The sequence below is a fragment of the Sorex araneus genome, chromosome X, assembly GCF_027595985.1.
Source record: "Sorex araneus isolate mSorAra2 chromosome X, mSorAra2.pri, whole genome shotgun sequence".
Classification (NCBI taxonomy): Eukaryota; Metazoa; Chordata; class Mammalia; order Eulipotyphla; family Soricidae; genus Sorex; species Sorex araneus.
The window spans coordinates 318,330,632-318,350,481 of NC_073313.1; the positions used below are offsets into that span (position 1 = coordinate 318,330,632).

General features: G+C 38.8%; 1 protein-coding gene across 4 annotated transcripts in view; it reads left to right on the top strand.

Annotated features, from left to right (window-relative positions):
* The window catches only part of EML6 (EMAP like 6), a 280,239-nt gene that overhangs the window by 108,045 nt on the left and 152,344 nt on the right, over positions 1-19,850 (top strand). For all 4 annotated transcript variants that reach the window (XM_055121945.1, XM_004609215.2, XM_055121948.1 and 1 more), the window contains exons 3-5: positions 11,999-12,158; positions 15,209-15,307; positions 19,171-19,239. In XM_055121945.1, the coding sequence (XP_054977920.1) occupies positions 11,999-12,158; positions 15,209-15,307; positions 19,171-19,239 (328 nt within the window). The remainder of the gene's footprint in view (positions 1-11,998; positions 12,159-15,208; positions 15,308-19,170; positions 19,240-19,850) is intronic.

A 19,850-nucleotide genomic window follows, 5' to 3' on the forward strand; every position in this document is an offset into this window, starting at 1 on the left:
GGTTGATAAATTTCATGTAGTCATTAGACATTTCTTCTACTTTATGCTTGTTAAGGACTTTTAAAACTCCAGATATCATCATCTTTTGTCTTTTGCTGTAGGCTAATTTTTATTTTTTCAGAACTTTCCTCAAACTTTGTTCAAAACAAAACAAATAAAAGCATTATAGAAGGATTTATAATGAAACACTGCTTTTACCTCACTCTTTCCCATTTTTAATCCACTTACTAAAGTAATAGTGAAATTTTTGAAGATTATTTTCTTAACATTTTGTGTCATTCATAGTGTTAACAGCTATAGATATCTAGCACACATTAATTCATTAATTTATTATGAGTTAATATTTTATCTTTTTATGTTTAATAAAAAACAATAAAATAAGAACTGATTGTGGCATTTATTGATTTTTGTGATATAAGTGGACCTTGAGAGCTTGTTTGGAGGTTCTAGCAGGGGAGCACAGCTACTCGTATACCCTCGACTGAAGGAAGGAAGGGGACACCCGCCATGAACAGCTGAGTCAACTCTGGCGATCAATGGGGTGACTGATGTCACAGCCAGATCTCCCTCACATAAGTGGGGTTGGAGCGATAGCACAGTGGGTAGTGTGTTTGCCTAGCATGTGGCTCACCCAGATTGATTCCTCCATCTTTCTAGAGAGCCCAGCAAGTTACTAAGAGTATCCCGCCCACACGGCAGAGCCTGGCAAGCTACCTGTGGCGCATTCGATATGCCGAAAACAGTAACAAGTCTCACAATGGAGATGTTACTGGTTCCTGCTCGAGCAAATCAATGAACAATGGGATGACAGTGCTGTAGTGCTACAATGATATATGTGATCCCACCAGATGTAATTTCTAACCACTATTTTTTAAAAAGACTTGGAAAGAGATGTTCAGTAGCACATCTTTCTATAATTTTCTACCATACAGATAAATATCATTAAATAACCTCAAACTATAGATAATAGTAAAATACTTAGGAAATGAGTTTTGTCTTTTTTATTAGTATAATTCAGTTGTAAATTAATATATTTTACTTCTTAACAATGACCCATATTTGACAACTAATTTATAAAATGACTAGGATTTAATAATAATTTCTTCTTCTCATTTCATGATGGTTAAGCATACTTTGATTCCAGGCAGTCAAACTAGTTGTTGTGGTCATTTATTTGTTTTGGGGCCACACTCGGTGATGTTCAGGAATGTTTGGGGGATGATATGGGATAGTCAAAACTGGATCCAAACCTGGATCAGCGGCATGCAAGGCAAACACCCTACCTGCTGTATTATTGATTTAGCACCAAAACTACTGTATTCTTAACCACTCTTGTTTTTTTTGTATTAAATTTTGCTAGAATGTAGTTGTATATTTGTATAGATATTTATAGAGTTATGGCAATCCTCATCAATGAAGATACAAACATTTCTTTAATTTTACTCAGTATAGGGCCACACACACCAGTACTTGGGAGCATATGCAGTGTTGAGGATTGAACTGGGCTTGGTTGCATGCGAAGCAAATCCATTAACCCCTGTACTATCTTTTCAGCTCTGTTTCTTTATTTTATGAACCATATTCTTATTGTATGCACCGCATGTTAGCTTGTTGGTTGATTCAATTTAAGAAAGCCCCTGTTCAACTCTGAGTTATAATAAAGGTGTCTGAGGGCCAGAGAGACAGTATAGTGGATATGGTGGTTTTCCTTGTATGCATCTGATCCAGCTTTGATCTCCAGGATCCCATATGGTGTCCTGAGCCCTGCCAGGAGTGGTCTCTGAGTTCAGAGCCAGAAGTAAGCTCTGAGCATTGGTGGGTGGGGCCCAAAAGCTAAAATAAAGTAAAGAGGTGCATGAAACTTAGTTTGGAAGCATTGCAATGATCCTTATTGGTCTATCAACATGGTTATCACGTCCATTTGCCCCATCAGGTCGACCCGAAGGCAGTTCCTCCCCATGGTCCTATGAGATCACAATTCAAGTGGTCTCAGTGCCTAGTGCAGACTTAGGGGATAGCCTGCAGTATAGTCATCCCCACCTCACCACCTCCAGACCACTGTGATCCAGTGAAGCCCTTTTTTTGCCTTTTCTTAATAACTGCTGAACATCAACTGAGTTCAAGTCATTCCCTCTTCAATCTGGAAAGTTGCAGCATCTCCTGTTCTCAGACAGAGCTGACTAATCTGCGTGAGGCACTTTTATCTCCATCATTGAAAACATACCTCAGTGTTGTATTAAAGGAAAGAAGGAAGAAGAATTTCCTGCTTTCCTTTTGGACTCTCTTTTTAAAAAGATACTAACATATAAAGTATCATGAGAGAACTGTTGAAGTATGCACAAAAAATGAAGTAAGGCTTTGCAAAGTGAAGTCAGTAAAAACCTACATGTGCATGTATTACATTACTTTCACCACTGAAATCTACCTGAAACTTACGTAAAGCTATATATAATGTTACTTCAAGAAAAAAAAGTAAAGAAAATATCAAGAACATTTTAAAATTGCACTTAGATCAAGTACTTATATTATTTCTATATGTTGCCTTCAGGATTCAAAGATGATTAATCCTTTTTTAATTAACCTTATAAGCAAGATTACCCTTTCCTTCAACCATATTCTTATATTCTTTGCATACAACCTATCTGGAAATTTTTCTGATCTGATCTGACATCAGAAAGACATCCTTTTGCCTTCCTGTGGTGCCAGTGAAACAAATCCATTTCTTTTACCTGATCGGATGATAGAAGTCCATCTCTGGCATGCTTTCGTGCTTTCTGTTGCTATGGTAACAGAAGATGTGATTTCCCAGTGGAACTAGATTTATATACACACAGAGAAAAGTAGTTCTGTAAGAGCTTGATCCCTTTTTTGTTACATGGTATACAATCAATCAACGACATAACAGAATTGAGTACCAAAGAAAGATAGAGTGATACCAAAGCTTTTGTATGTAGATGCAGAATGAGACTTTTTTTTATAGAGACCCTAGTGAAGGGAATAAATTTTGGAAGTTTTAATGTTATGACATTATTGTAGCAATAATAAGTTATAAAAAATTTAAAGTACAATAGTTTTAGAAAAAAATTTGGATTTATGAATTGTCAAATGCAGATAGATTTAAAATTAAATAATATCAGTACTTTCAGTCACAGAAAGAATCACAATATTTTGGGGTTTTTTTGATAAGGGGGTCATACTCAGAAATACTTAGGGGTTACTCCTCACTCTGCACTCAAGAATTACTCCTGGTGGGGCTGGAGCAATAGCACAGCAGGTAGGGCATTTGCCTTGCACTCGGCTGACCCAGGTTCAATTCCCAGCATCCCATATGGTCTCCTGAGCATCGCCAGGGGTAATTCCTGAGTGCAGAGCCAAGAGTAATTCCTGTGCATTGCTGGGTGTGACCCAAAAAGAAAAAAAAATTACTCCTGGTGGGGCTGGAGCAATAGTAGCAGGTAAGGCATTTGTCTTGCACATGGCCGACCCAGGTTTGATTCCCAGCATCCCATATGGTCCCAGGAGTAATTCCGAGTGCAAGAGTGCAAAGCCAGGAGTTACTCCTGTGCATCGCTGGGTGTGACCAAAAAAGAAAAAAAATTACTCCTGGTAGTGCTTTGGGGACCATATGGGATGCACGGGATCAAACTTGAGTCAACCGCATGTAAAGCAAATACCCTACTCACTTTGCCCTCTCTCCTTCTCCAGGGTCATAGTGTTATGTACTAAGTAAGCTTATAGGAAAACTAGGTAAATGGTAGTATTTTCCACTTCTCTGTAATTTTCTGTGTGATGGACACAATCATTGGCCCATTTGTAATAAAATTGTATAAGAAAGAATTCAGAGAGCACTATTCTTGTATCACAACTCATTCATAGGAAAAGAATATCTACCTTCCCTTATGTTGATTCGTAAAGTGATTAATAAAATCTGTTGATTAATAAATCTATTTTTATGGAGTAGTTCCTTAGATTTAGGGCACTTCTGTGGGAGGAGCAAAGTACAATTTTGAAATATGAAGCACAGGGCCTAGAGAGGATAGTACAGTAGGTAAAGTGCTTGCCTTGCATGTTGCTAACCTGGATTCAAATTCCCAGCACCACATATATTTCTCCCAACCTTTAAGCACTGCCAGACTTCATTTCTTTTTTTGGGGTGGCACACCTAGTGGTATACAAGGTTTACTTCTGGTTTTATGCTCAATGATCACTCCTGGTGTTACCCAAATAATTTTCTTAATGTATGCAAATGACAAGAGTTGGCTGGATTAAATGGAGTGCTGTTGTCTGCCTTGAACTCGGTCAACCAGGGTTTGATTCATGAAAGCTTGTAACTATCTCACGGTGATTCAATAAAATTAAAAAAATTAAAAAAACAAACCAGGGTTTGATTCCTCCGTCCCTCTCAGAGAGCCCGGCAAGCTACCGAGAGTGTCCTACCTGAACAGCAGAGCCTGGCAAGCTACCTGTGGCATATTCAATATGCCAAAAACAGTAATGACAAGTCTCACAATGGAGATGTTACTGGTGCCCACTCGAGCAAATTAATGAACAACGGATGGCAATGCTACAGTGCTACAGTTTTTGACGAAGAAGAAATGCTTAAGGAACAGCATTATGTAACTTCTGGGGAACAAATCTAATGTGAACATTTAGAAATAAGTGTGATATATTTATGGGCTTTAATATGACTGGAAGGAATAATCATGTATAAATCAAACCTAATGATAAGTAATGGGTTGTTTGAAGGTAACTTTGCTAATTAAATAACTTAGACTACTTGTTTTTCAGACCTCTTTAAAGACTTGTTCAAAGCTAGCTTTGTATTCTTAACCACTTCATAGAACTGAGAGAAAAAAACAGAAATCATGACATTATAGTAGGAATTATCTAGAAAAGCAATTTACTAAAATTGGGAGGGTGAACCCCTTGAAGCTAATAGATATCTCCAGCATCTTTAAATAGTAATTATGATTACAGCAGATCGTTTTATTTTATTTCCTGGGCCACATCTGCTGGTGTTGAGGGGCTACTCCTAATATGTTGTTTGGGAGTCAGTCCACTAGAGCACAGGGAACAGATGGGATTCAAATTGGAAGTGGTGGCCAGGCCTCCACATGCACAGGATGTGCTCTAGTTCTTTGAGCTCACTCACTCTCTCTGTCTCTCTCTCTTTCTCATCCCTGATTGATGTTTTTCAAAGAGTCTTGAATGAAATATGCTTATTCCTTTTTTTTAAAAAAATTTTCCAGTCTCTAAGTAGAATCCTTATATCAAAAGTAGAGCCAATACAGCAACCATAATCATTAGCATCATTCATTGCTTCTACTTTGTTGTGTGTGTGTGTGTGTTGATTTTGAGACTGCGCTCTGCTGTCCCAGGTCATACTCCTGGCTCTATGCTCAGGAGTCCCTTAAAAATTTTTTTAATTGAATTACCATCAACTGCAGTTACAAAGATATTTGTGATTGAGTTTCAGGCATACAGTATTCCAGTACTAATTCCTCCATCAATGCCCCCAGTTTCCCTCTTATCCCCCAGCCTGCCTCTGTGACAGGCACATTTCCCCTCTGCAATTGTCCTAGTGATCTCAGGGATCATTCTTGGAAGGGCTGTGGATGGTGGAGATCAAGTCTGGGTTGGCCACTGCAAAGTAAACACCCCTACTCACTGTGCTGTCTCTCCAGCCCCCAGCAGTGCTTACTTTATAATGTGATATTCCAGAAACTGTGCAGAGTCATGAAATTAGTCCTTAGCCTCCTTGATCAGTGTGATTAAATCTTCTTCCTCATAGCCCTTAGGATTCCTACTGTGGTGCTGACCTGAGGTCTTTCTTTGGTTTCCTTACTAAAATTTTCTTTTTTCCATTGTCAGGCTCCTGTTGTCGAAGATGAATGAAGCCAAACTCTGAGTTAGAAATACAGTTGCCTCCCCCCCCCCAAAAAAAAAGAAATACAGTTGCCCAAGCAAAATTCATCTTTGACATGCCCAACCTTTTCCTTAGCTTCAAACATCTTAACTCCCTGTCCTTTGTTATTTTGGGCCACTCCTGGCATGCTCAGGGCATAATCTTGGTGGTCTCCGGGGAACATATAAGTGCCAAGGATTGAACCCTGGTCAGGGGCATGCAAGGCAAATGCCTTACACACCCAGTGTACTGTCTCTTTGCCCTTAAATATCTTTGACTCATTGTTTCCTCCCCCTATCTCATTATGTCCTTTTTTTTCTTTTTTGGGTCACACCCAGTGATGCTCAGGGGTTACTCCTGGCTCTGCACTCATTTAATATATAAGACATCATAGATTCCTGCACTCAGGAATCATTCCTGGCATTTCTTAGGGGACCATATGGGATGCCGGGGATTGAACCTGGGTTGGCCGCATTCAAAACGAACACCCTATTCATTGTACTATCATTCCGGCCCCTCATTATATCTTATATAGTCTAACAGCCTCTTTGCCTCCTTTTAACACCCATCACTCATCACTGCCTCATTGCTGGTAGGGCTACATTTTTAAAAAATGAAACTTTATTTTGTGTCCTTTCATTAATTTTCAGTGGTGCTCTTCCCTCCTGCCTCTTCAAAAGGGTTTTAGAGTCATCTGACACATGGCCCTTCCTGCTGTTCTCTATCAGACTTTTCATGTGGATATTCCTTGCCTTATTTATTTTTTATTTAAAAGTTTTATGGGGAACCATTCCCAGTGTTGCTCAGGGAGTCTTGGGTGCTATTCTGGGAGCACTGGCAATGCTTGGCTGAGTGGTCCTGGCCTGATAGTTCAGTGCTCCGGCCTGATGGTGCTGTGCTTGTCACCAGCAGTGATGGAGATGGAACTCTGATGACAGAGATGCCATCTAAGCTAGCTCCCCGGGCCAGCACCATATCTTGCACATAAATTCATATACTGCCCAGAGTTCTGGGAAGCTGGCCATGCCATTCTCCTTTTAATGCCATTGTGTATGTGTGTGTGTGTGTGTGTGTGTGTGTATACACACACGTATATATTTAATCTGTTCTTCTTAAGGTTTCCTTAAAAGAGGGGTAGTGTATTTTCTGTTAACAAATCTATAGTGTGGTATATGATATTTCATAGGCTTATAAATAAGGGTTTGTCGGGTTGAGAGGATTAGCTAAAACATTTCAGTTTCTCTAAAGGTTTTCACAGACTATTTCTGTTCACTTAATTTAATGATGCAGACATAACATTCTGGAAGCTTGCAATTTTCTATGATGTCTTATATATTAAATATCAACGATATTCCAGCAAAATTGAGGAGCAGAATTGAGAAATATTGCAAAATATTTCCTGTTGCTCTCTCAGCAACTCTAGACTTTGAGTTTTAAACATTTGTAAAAGAAGCTCTACAGATAGTACATGGGTAAGGTGTGTGTGTATATGTGCCTTGCATACATTGGACCCAGGTTTGATCACATGGCTCCCTGAGCACTTCCAGGAGTTTTCCCTGAGCACAGAGCTAGGAATGAGCCCTGAGTACAACCAGAGATGGCTCAAAAAAAAAAAAACCCAAAAACTTGTTAAAGCCCCTAGTATTCACCTGTTGTGAAAAACTATCCTTTTGGATGTGTTATTTAATTATTGTTGTTGTTTGGCAGCTAATCCCAGAACTCTTACTTAGGGGGCTGGTGATGGAAACTGGGACTCCCGCATGTAAAGCATGAGCTGCAGTCTTGAACACCATCTCCTTGGCCCCTATATGTCTTTATAAAGATTCTTGAATGATTCTAGCAAGCACTTGTTAGCTAACCAATTCAGATCTGGGGCCCAGTTGTTCCTTATCCCTGGCCTCCTCTGCCCACCCACGTAGATCTCTGAAGATCACGGTTGATCAGCCATCTGCTGGCAAGTGCAGGCATGGCAGCAGCGCCTCCAGCCTGATTCTGCCCATCCTGAGTCACCCCTGATGTTCATTGCATCTCATCCTGCCCTTGCCCTTCCCTCTGTGCCCACTCTCCCCCACCACACCACAACCAAGCCCCAAGGTACACCTGCACTTTATTTTCATCTTGAGGAAATCCCATCCTCCACCATCCTGAAGCAGGCCCTGCCCAGGCTGCAGGCATCTGGGATAATAGTCAGGAACCTCTCCTGGGCGAAGAAGCCAGTTCCCCACAGTGAAGTGCAGGCAGCTGACTGGGTTAGGAAGAGAGAGCAGCTCCTGGAGGCTGCTCTCTACGGAAGGCCTGGGGGGATGTGCGCAGAATATTCCTGGAATGAATTGTCCACAACTTGTAGCTGCCTGAAGGAACAGCTGGCCCCTGAGGATGTGTAAGTTCTGTCTAGAACAGTGAATTTGGATCACTGTCACTTTGGACCTTGACGTGGCTGATGGGGGCTTATGGGTCTGTCGCTACCCTGGGCCATTTTTTTCTTCCTGGAAGGGGATAGCTTGGCATTCAGTTGGTCCAGCTCAGAGTTCACTCCTTGGTTCTGATCTCAGGAGATTAGACTCCAGAACAGGCATTGAGCTGGAGGCCTGTCCTTGTCCTCATCACTGGCCAGGCTGCTGCAGTGAAGCACCTGCTGTGACACCTGAGGGGCAGGCTAGGCCCTAAGGAGAATGGGAGTTTGCCTACTGAGTCCCCTATGATGGGCCTTAGCATATGGGACTTCCGTTATGTTTCTCGTCACAGGCTTCTTTGGTTCCTCGCTGCAGCACCCTGTCCCAGGAAGTAGGAGTTCTTTGGGAAGAGTGGCTGTGCTAGCTGGATGTGGGGCCCGACTCCTCCAGTCTCACGCCCAGCACATCCCAGTGCAGCCTCCTTGTACCCCACAACCTGGCTCTGACACTCTATCCTTCCCCTGGTTGAAACTACTCAAAGTAGTTTGAGGCTTTAGCTGCCACCTGTTTACTTACAAGCGAAAACCCAAGGAAGCATCCAGCCTCATCAGGAGGATGCGTGTGGATGGCCCTTCGGCTTTAGGGGTTGTTCACAGGCTTAGGACCTGCAAGTGGAGCCCTGGAAACTCCAAGGAAGACAAGTTACATTCTGTTAGGCCCCAGGAGAGTTGGGGCCTGGGAAGGCGCTGTGGATACTCAAGGATTCTTCCCAAAATGTCTTTATTGGGTGAGAGGCCCATAAAAGGAGCTTGGTGGGATGTGTGGCCATTGTGACAGCTAATGGCTACAGAACTGGGGAAATCACACTTGGAGTCAGGGAGAGCCAGAAAGTTTATTTTGACAAGATATGTTATAGTCACAGAAATGTGTGTGTTGGTTGTATATATATGATGTCAAGTTACACAAATTTTGATGATAATGAAATTTGTTTTGATTGGGGACTTAACCTGTGCCAGGTGCAATGCCTAATACTTTATGTTCATCATAGCCTCTATTTTTGTTTATTATTTACATTTTATAGATTAGGAACCTGAGGCAAAAAAAAAAAAAGATGGAAGCAGCATGATTAAAGAGCCAGTTGGGGTAGCCACTATGCAGATCCAGATATCTGATTCCAGAGTCAGTTCTCTTACTAAAAACTCATGCTGAAAATTGAAAATGGGAAAAAACTTGATTAACTGAAAAGCAGATACTGAAACTAAAAATAGAAAATATTCTACTTGTATAAAAAGTATTCTCTGCTAGTTATTAACATAGGTAATGTGCTCTCTTTTATTTTCAGTTCCAGCATCTATTTTTAGAAGGACAAATTTCTTTCCACAATGAATTTAAAGCACCGAGTATATTCTCATCTAGGAATAATAATGATCGCATGTCTCCCTCTGGACTGCTACAGGATCTTTGAAATTATAGTTAGCATTTGACAAAGTTTTGTTTTGATTGGGCTGCAGAGGGAAAGTGCTACACAAACCACAAGCATAGTAATTTATAGTTCTCCTGTGTCAGAATGATTTATGTAAAATAGAAATTTTCATTTCAAATATATAACCTATGGCAGCAGACACAGAAACAGCCCTTGACTCGGATGCTTCCGTGCTCTGAAATCCTAATGAGGATGGGATCCAGAGCTTCGCAAGAGGGTTTCAATAATTCTGAGAAGTATACTTTCTCCTAGCAACAGTGTTGGCATTTTTTTTAATTAAAGTCGAAACTTAAGTAATATTTTTAAGTTAGTTTTCAAATTTACATTAATTAATTAAAATAAGCAATAAGAATAACATTGCACTGTAGCATTATATAAGTTTCTGGTGTGCATTACTATAATTCAACCTGTGTGTCTACTACCTTAAGCTCCTCATGAAAGGGTCAGTCCTATCTCTCACCATACACACAGCTGACCCTTTTTACTTAATTTTCCTATCCCTACCCCTCTTCCCTTTTGGTAACCATTAATTTTGTTTCCCTCTCTAAATGCGTATTTTTGTTTTATTTAGTATAATCATTTATGTGTTTCTCTCTTGTCTACAATCTGAGTGGAACCATATGGTATTTGATTTATTTCACTAAGCGTATTACCTTCTGGGCACATCCATATTGTTGTAAATGGCAGGATTTCGTGTATTTGGGGGCAGGGGTTACATCTGGTGCTTGGGAGCTCCTCCCCTCTGTGTGGGGGTGGAGGATCATATTTTGCTGGGAACCAACCCAGGGCTACTGCATGCAAAGTATGTACTCCAACCCTTGAATCTATCTTCCTGACCCAGGATGTCATGTTGTAGAGATGAGCAGTATTCATCCATATCTTCCTTGTTCATTATTTGTTGTCTTTTTAAAATCGTATTTTATGCGCCATGATTTACAGTACTATTAACACTATACTCTCCACCCATGTCCATTTCCTTCCTCCACTGTCCCAGCATTGTTTCCCATCCCCCACCCTGTCCCCATCCTCTGTTCTATTCCCCACCCATCCCACCTGCTATAATTATTTTGGTGATAGTTCGGATTCTTTCTCTTGATATTATCTTATTAAATGATTAAAGTCAGAACTCTTTTTAAATTTTTAAAAAAATTTTATTGAATCACTGTGAGATAGTTACAAGCTTTCATGTTTGGGTTACAATCTCACAATGATCAAACACCCATCCCTCCACCAGTGCACATTCCCCACCACCAGTATCCCGGGTATACCCCCCCCATTCCCACCCTCCCCTTGCCTCTAAGGCAGACAATATTCCCTATACTCTCTCTACTTTTTGGCATTATAGCTTGCAACACGGACACTGAGAGGTCGCCATGTATGGTCCATTATCTACTTTCAGCATGCATCTCCCATCCCAACTGGTTCCTCCAGCCATTATTTTCTTAGTGATCCCTTTTCTGTTCCATCTGCCTTCTCTCCTCCACTCATGAAGCAGTCTTCAAGCTATGGGGCAATCCCCCTGGCCCTTGTATCTATGGTCCTTGGGTGTCAGCCTCATGTGATGCTACCCTACCCTCCACAAATGAATGCAGTCCATCTATGTCTGTCCCTCTCTTTTTGACTCATTTCACTTAGCATGATACTCTCCATGTTTATCCACTTATAAGCAAATTTCATGAATTCATCTCTCCTAACAGCTGCATAGTATTCCATTGTGTAGATGTACCAAAGTTTTTTTAACCAATCATCTGTTTTAGGGCACTTGGGTCGTTTCCAGATTTTGGCTATTGTGAACAGTGCTGCAATGAATATATAGGTATAGATGTAATTTCTACTGTGCTCTTTTGCATCCTCGGGATATATTCTCAGAAGTGGTATTGCGGGGTCATATGGAAGCTCCTTCACTGTTGGTGAGAATGCCAACTGGTCCAGCCTTTCTGGAAAACAATATGGACAGTCCTTCAAAAACTAAAGTCAGAACTCTTAACCACAAATACGTCACTTGGCATTTGCAGTTGCAAGACTTAGGGATTCTGTCATTTTCCGATTTCTCAAGCACAAGCCTGGAAGCGCCCTTCTAGCCTCCTGACCTAATTTAAGCAGGGTTCCATATATTACCTTTCATAACAAGTTGTAATAATTAGCATTGGTTTTTATTTTAAACTTTTTCTAATTGGAAAATGTAAAAAGATGCCTTTTACTCCTTTTCTCTTTCAGCCTTGCCTTACACCCAGATAAAACTCTCGTTGCAACTGGTCAAGTTGGGAAGGAGCCATATATATGCATATGGGATTCCTATAATGTCCAGACTGTATCTATTCTTAAAGATGTCCACACCCATGGAGTTGCCTGTCTGGCTTTCAACTCAGATGGACAGGTGTGTCTCTCTTTTTCATTTTTCATTTTCTTTTCTGTACTGATGCTTCACTAGTGATCTTGGGTTATAATGTATATATTCTGTAGGCTCAGAAATTCCATTAACCTTACTGTATCCTCTTTGTGACCTCCTAGAATACTTAATCTGTTTATTTTCCAATTTTTATGGTGTAACTCCAAGCTCTGGGAGGACCCTAGTTTGGGTTCCCTTAAGCTTTTCATCTGATTAAAAAGCCTTCGGAGAGGAAGTCATAAACTCATGCTGAGCAATTCTATTGTTTTTTGTTGTTAGCATTTTATTTGGAATAAGGTTTGGACCTAACTTTTTGCACAGATGTTAAGCTATACTCACCACCTTGGTTCCCTTTGCTTCCAGAATATAACATCATTTTCAAATCATTCACTGAAGAGATTCTCTTTGAAGCCTTACCAACTCCCAACTCCTCTCTGCCTGCTCCCCCAATTCAGGAAGTCACTGATTCATGTATATTTAATAGATTCTTTATGGTAACTTTTACATTCATCCCCTCCTTCCCATTCTTTTCTATGCCTTCCCCCCACCCCTTAAGTTCCAAATCAGTATTATGCTTGGCTTCATTGAAGCACACTTCTCACTTAAAAAAAATAGTGTCATTGCAATATTTTAAAACAGCAGATCTGAGACATCTGCAGAATGAGGCCTATGCTTTATTTTCTGATCTAATTTTCAGGAGCCCCTTGAAATTAAATTGTGCATGTCGGTGAGATCCCTCCACCAGACCTTGCACTTTACATCTCCATATCCCATCTTGTTCTGTCTCTCCACCTCAAGTGTCCTATTAATTCTTTTTGCCCCTTTAACTTATTCAAAGGTCTTCTTGAAACTTTCCCCTTCCCCCAATGAAATTTCCTTTTTTCCTTTATTTTTTCGGGGGAAAGATCTATAAAGTTATGCAGGCTTGACCAGTTTATAAGAAATTCAGTAATATTTTAGGACTTGATTTAGTTTGATTTTTTAAAAACAACTTATACTTTTTTGTGCTATTTTGAGAAAAAATGATGATTATCTGTTCATTTTTCTTTCTATAAGTTCGCGACTTATGTAGAGTCCCAAGATGTGTGTTTTCTAAAATTTTGCTATGCTATAATCCTATCTAGCTTAGTCAGGTTGATGCATATATCTTATACTTACAATAAGAGAAATAGCTGGATTATAATATTTATTCAGATTTATCGGTAATGACTGATTAAATTGTGTAATACTTCATATATGTGCAAGTGAAAAATGTGTGTTTCGGTGTGTGTTCACATGCAAATTTTAAAATTTTGTTTTGTGAGCAGTCACTATTAGGATTTTTTTTCTGACACATCATAAGAAAAATGTAATGGCACAGAAAAAATTTCAGACTTAGCTTTAAATTCTTTTTTTCAGTTATTTTGTGTTAGAATCTAGTTATCCTTTTTAGGTGCTATTTTGAGGAGGACAGGGATGGAGTGGACTGCATGGTACTTAACTGTCAGTTGAGAAAAATAACCTTCTATTTGTTTGCCACGATGAATATCATAGATTGTTGATGAGTAGTGCATTTAGTCTGCCTTGTTCCCTGAACAGAATTTCCTGGAATCAAGTGGTATTTAGAAAATGACAAATGGACCATCACCTCACAAGCAACAAAAGGCAATAGAAATGCTTTTCAGTCTGTCACAACAAAAGAATAAAATGGTTATCTTCTGAATCTTTCTCAATCCCAAAATGTGGGTTTTAACTTTAGTTTCTATATTATGTTAACTGCATTTTCCTATCTAAAGAAAAGAAAATATTGAGTTGAATGAGATTTACCTCCTTAAAATTTAAAACCCATTCAAAATACTGCCATGCTTTATAATTTCCATTTCTAGAACCTTCAGTTAAAAATTAAAACCCAAGTCTCCCTACCTAAGGGCACATTTAAAAGCCTCCAACTGAGTATTTTATACTTAGTATCCTTAATGAAAACCATCTTTAGTAAAGAAACATGAATAATTCCTACAAAGCAACACATGTATACATTTAGCCATTTGAGGCTTTCTTTTGTCCTGTATACATTCATACATGTACTTTTAAGCATACTCCAAAAACATAAACTCAGATATTCTCATATTTAGGTAGTAAATAAACCTTTAAACCTTTGTCTTACCCTATGACTTATTTCACCAGTCCACACAAGAATCTTACTATGTAGATAGATAAAATAGCTTACACCCATTTTGTACCTGAGAAAACTGATAGTATATGGAGTTAATTGGTTTTCCAAGGTTTTGTATACTCACAAAGGCAAGAGATCTTCTCCCAGAAATCTCCAAACTAGAGTTCCTTCCAATCCAAACCATACTCAGAAGTGTGTCTTGCAAAAAGCTCTGATTTGGAACTTCCTTTCTTTTTTTTGTTTTGCAGGCTTGGTTTTGTTTTCCTAATACATGGTTTGACATTTTTGGTTTTGTTCATACTCATATATATTGAATTTTCTTTTCCCTTTGAGCATGTTTGGGTCTGACCTCATAGAACTTAGATTGGGGATGAATTCATATTACTCATACTAGTATTAAATAGCCTCCTTCAGTCACTTTAATTGTGTAATCATGACAATTTAGAAGAAATGAAATTAATGTTCATCTATGGGCTTTCTTCTCTATGCATGTGAAATTATTTCTTTTTAGTAGTTTGGTGAGGTATGTAGATGATAGAATCCTAAATGCAAATCTCACATTAGGATCTTAAATTTAAAAATTGAACCCTGCCTTCAAGTTTCTGTGCTTTTTATCACTACACAGAAATTCTATGAGATTTTGCACTTACATTTTCTGTTTTGAAGGAAAAAAGTGAGTTGTGCTTTTTCAGTTTATGAAATTTCACTGTTTGCCAAGTCATCTTCTATGACATCTTTAAGTTTTGGATATAAAGATGAATCTTGAAAAATACTTTTTTTCTTAAAAAGTTTAATATTTGTTTCATAGTAAGTAATTGCCTGTTGAAAAACAAGAGGAAAAATATCTCCATCATTTTCAGCTATTAAGTTATTATTTTTATTTTAGCGTTTGGCTTCTGTGGGATTGGATGCCAAAAACACAGTCTGCATTTGGGACTGGAAAAAGGGAAAACTTCTGGCCTCGGCCACTGGCCACTCTGACCGGGTAAGACCTTGCTGAATCCAGCCATGTAAATGTAAATGAGGTAGCTATTCAGAGTTGCAATATTTTTCAATGTCACTTTACTATATGTAAATTTTTCCAACATATTCAAACTTAAAGCACTATATTATTTTAAATAAGTATCAATAATTAATAACTGTCAATAGCTAAAAATTATCAATGATTGATATTTTTGAGCAACCAGATGCTTTATTTAAATTGTTAACTGCTTTTTTAGAGGTAAAGCAAGTTTTTGGTACTGGCATTTTACTTTCAAAATCAAAATAGAGTTGAGTTTGAAATTGGATGTAGAATTTAGATGCATTAATTTATAAGTGGAAATAATTGTTAGAAAATAATATTCACAGGGGCTAGAGAGATAGCACAGCAGGGAAGGCATTTGCCTTACATGCAGTTGATCTGGGTTTGATTCCCAGCTTCCCATATGATCCCCCGAGCACCGCCAGGAGTAATTCCTGAGTGCATGAACCAGGAGTAACCCCTGTGCATTGCCGGGTGTGACCCAAAAACAACAACAAAAGAAAATATTCACAAATTTAAGTCTTATTTGTATGAACAACTTTGTCATTCTTTGTTATATTTGAAAAACAAATATTGTGGCCTTATTCATATTGAAGTCAGTAAGATCAGAAATGATAATTTCACAGTTGGCATAATAGTATATGAAGTAGATATATGAATTAACTGGCCAAAAATATATTTTTCCAGTGTCTTGCATAATTAAAATAATTTTATTATTTCTATTTTCCAATGTTAAAAGGAATTTGAATGAGTTTTATATTGGCGTCTAGTTTTATATTTCTGCACAATATAACCATAATAAACTCTAAATATTAAATTCACTGTCTCTGGTTTAGTGTGAACTAAAAAATTGTTTTTATTTTTTAAATTATTTATTTACTTTAATTTTTTTGTTTGTGGGCCACACCTGGTGATACTCAGGGGCTATTCGTGACTCTGCGCTCAGGAATAACTCCTGGAGGTGCTTGGGACTATAAGGGATGCCAAGGATCAAAACCACTTTGGCTGTGTGAAAGGCAAGCGCCTTACCCACTCTACTATTTTGTTTTTAAAGACAACACCCAGTGGTACTCAGGGCTTACTCCTGACTGTGTTCAGGCATCACTCCTGGTGTGACTCTGGACACCATATGGAATGCCAGGATTAAACCTGGGTTAGCTGTGTACAAGGCACTCACCCTACGCACTGTACTATTGCTCCAACCTCTAAAAGTTATTTTTATATGAATGGTACATCCATCTAGGGAAAATAATCGTTTAAAAAGAATTTTATAGTTAATGCTATCATTTTGGGCCAGTTGTTCTACTGGATTAGATTCTCATAAAATCCAGGAATATCACTAATGGAACGCCAGTATTAGAGGTGTCCTAGCTCTCCTCTGGCCCAGCGCTTCCCATTCATTGATGTGCCTGGAATTCCCTAGGAACATTTTATAGCTCAGTGATGATCAGACTCTGTCCTCAGGTTTTAGTATTAACTTATTGGTCAATAACTTATTTCTTGGTTGGTATGCTTACTAATTGCGGTTGAGAATATTTGTGAGACCAAAATTTTGGATATTACTCTTTCTGCTTATGTGGGGATCTCATAAAATACATTAACTTGAACTAGGCTATTATGTAGATTTCTTATCCCTCTGTTAACCTATCCCCTTGTTAGGGGCAGATTATAAAACTTGCAGTGCTTCTCTAGTGAGAAATTGTATTTTTTTTGCATTGTATGAGGAGTGATATTAACTATTTTTTATTCTTACATTTTTTAAAAAAACTTTTATTGAATCACTGTGAGATAGACCATTAAAAAGCTGTTTATGATTTGATTTCAGTATATAAGGACTGGAGCAATAGCACAGTGGGTAGGGCATTTGCCTTGCATGTGGCCGACCTGTGTTCGATTCCTCTGTCCCTCTCGGAGAACCCAGCAAGCTACTGAGAGTATCCTGCCTGCACGGCAGAGCCTGGCAAGCTACCTGTGGCATATTCTATATGCCAAAAACAGTAACAACAGGTCTCACAATGGAGACGTGATTGGTGCCTGCTTGAGCAAATCTATGAACAACGGGAGGACAGTGCTACAGTGTTCCAACACCCATCCCTCCACCAATGTACATTTCCAAGCACCAGTGTCACCAGTTTCCCTCCAATCATACCCCCAACCCCTGCCTGCATGCCTTCATAGCTGGAGCTTTTCCTCTCTCTGTCTCTGTCTCTCTCTGTCTCTCTGTCTCTCTCCCCTCCCCTCTTTCTCTCTTTGAGTGCTTTGGTTTGCAATATTGATACCGAAAGGTTATAAAGAATATCCCTTACCTACTTTTAACCCTCAGATCTTATCCAGCATGATCATTCCCAGCTATTACTGTCATACTGGTCTCTATCTTACTTACCCTCAGCCCCACACACACTTGTGGTTAGTTCCGACTATTGACCAGTCCTCCTAACCCCGTTTTCCCTGGCCATGGATATTAGTCTTCCACTATATATATTTTTACCTATCACAAATAACTGAAGTCATGCTGTATCTGTCCCTCTCCTTCTGATTCATTTCACTCAGCATGATATTCTCCATGTGCATCCATTTATAGGCAAATTTCGTGACTTCATTTTTCCTGACAGCGACATAGTATTCCATTGTGGAGATGTGCCATAGTTCCTTTATCCATTCTTCTGTTCTTGGGCAATCAGGTTGGAGAAACTGTAATCTTAAGAACCTAGAATGTTCTCATGAAATACTTTTAGAATACTGCTTTCCCTGACTCCATAATTTGTATTATACATAGTTTCACTCTTCATTCTAATATCAGAATTAACTATTCTCGACTGATTATGGGTAGTTATCTTTAAGATTATTCTAATGATAAAATATTTCATCTCTAGCATTTATTTGTATAATGAGTATTTATAACTTGAAAAATTATTTTCATTATTCTCTCATCCTAACATAAAAGATAGTGTTACTCATTTGAGAGAAGCTAAGGTTAAAATTAGAAATGCTGAAATATACCTGAGCTCATGTAGCTATAATGGATTCTTGAGTATTGTTGGTGCTTGGTACTTGTACCAAGTGCTTTACTTCAGTGTTTTTTATGTAGTCCATAATTGGTCCTTCTGTAAAGGGAGATGGTCAATCATTTTTTCTCTCTGATGATTGGTTTCTATTTCTCCTTATATGGTGAGATGTAAGCAACCTAAGAATTTTCTAAACTCTGGATCTGACAATTGGTTCTTCTTTTTATTTACACTTCACATAATGTAGTCCATGGACCACCAATATAAAAATCTCCTGAAATCTGTTTTAAAAATGCAGCATTAACAATAGGTTGCCATATAGCTCTTGTTGCTGCCAGATAAATCCTCCATATTGTATTGAGAATTGTTCACATCTATAATTACTAGCAACTATTGACTCTACTTCAGTTGGCTGTTAGATATTTTTATTAAAAATAAAACATCTTTTCTCCTAGTTTTTATTGAAAAGCTGTCTTTGGAGTATTTTATTACTATTTTACTATTGTGTATTCCTACTAAGGTTTGATTACCCTAAACTGGCTGAGTTCGTTTAGCCTTGATGGACAAAATTTAAAATATGACATCAATGTATCTCAATAATTGTGATTCAGGGAAAATGTGAGTAGACATGAGGCATTAAGATATGTACTTGCAATTCCTGGCTTAGCCAAAGAGCCAAATTCTCCATTTTTCAGTTTACACAGGTAACACTGTGTTTTAGGTGTTGAGTAGATTGTACTATACTGGTAACTGGACTGGTTTCTAGAAGGTTCAAACTCATAAATGACCAACAGAGCAATTTTTATTTTTTAAAAACAGATCTTTGATATTTCCTGGGATCCATACCAGTCAAACAGAGTGGTTAGCTGTGGAGTAAAACATATAAAGGTAATGTTATTTTAAAAATTATTTTAATATCTTGTGTGAAAAAGTTCTTATGATTTAGTGTATATAATTTTGTCTGGGAAACTGCTCATCTTTAAATTTTCTCCCTTAAATTTTGTGATTCAGGGCTGGAGTGATAGTACAGTGGATAGGATGTTTGCCTTGCATGCAGATGACCTGAGTTCAATCCCTGTCATCTGTATGGTCCCCTGAGCATCACCAGGAGGAGTAATTCCTGAGAGCAGAGCCAGGAGTAACCCCTGATTATCGCTAGGTGTGACCCAAAAAGCAAAAAAAAATGTTTTGTGATGATCAGGGGTTACTCCTGGTTATGCACTCAGGAATTACCTCTGGCAGCAGTTGGGGACCATTTGGGATGGGGATTGAACCTGGGCTGTAAGAGTGACTTGCCCACTCTACTCTTTCTCCAACCTCAGTTTTAATTAGTATTTTTTTTCTTTTTGGGTCACACCCGGCAATACATAGGGGTCACTCCTGGCTCTTCATTCAGGAATTACTCCTGGTGGTGCTCTGGGGACCATTGGGATGCTGTGAATAGAACCCAAGTCGGCCACGTGCAGGTTAAACGCCCTACCCGCTGTGCTATCACTCCA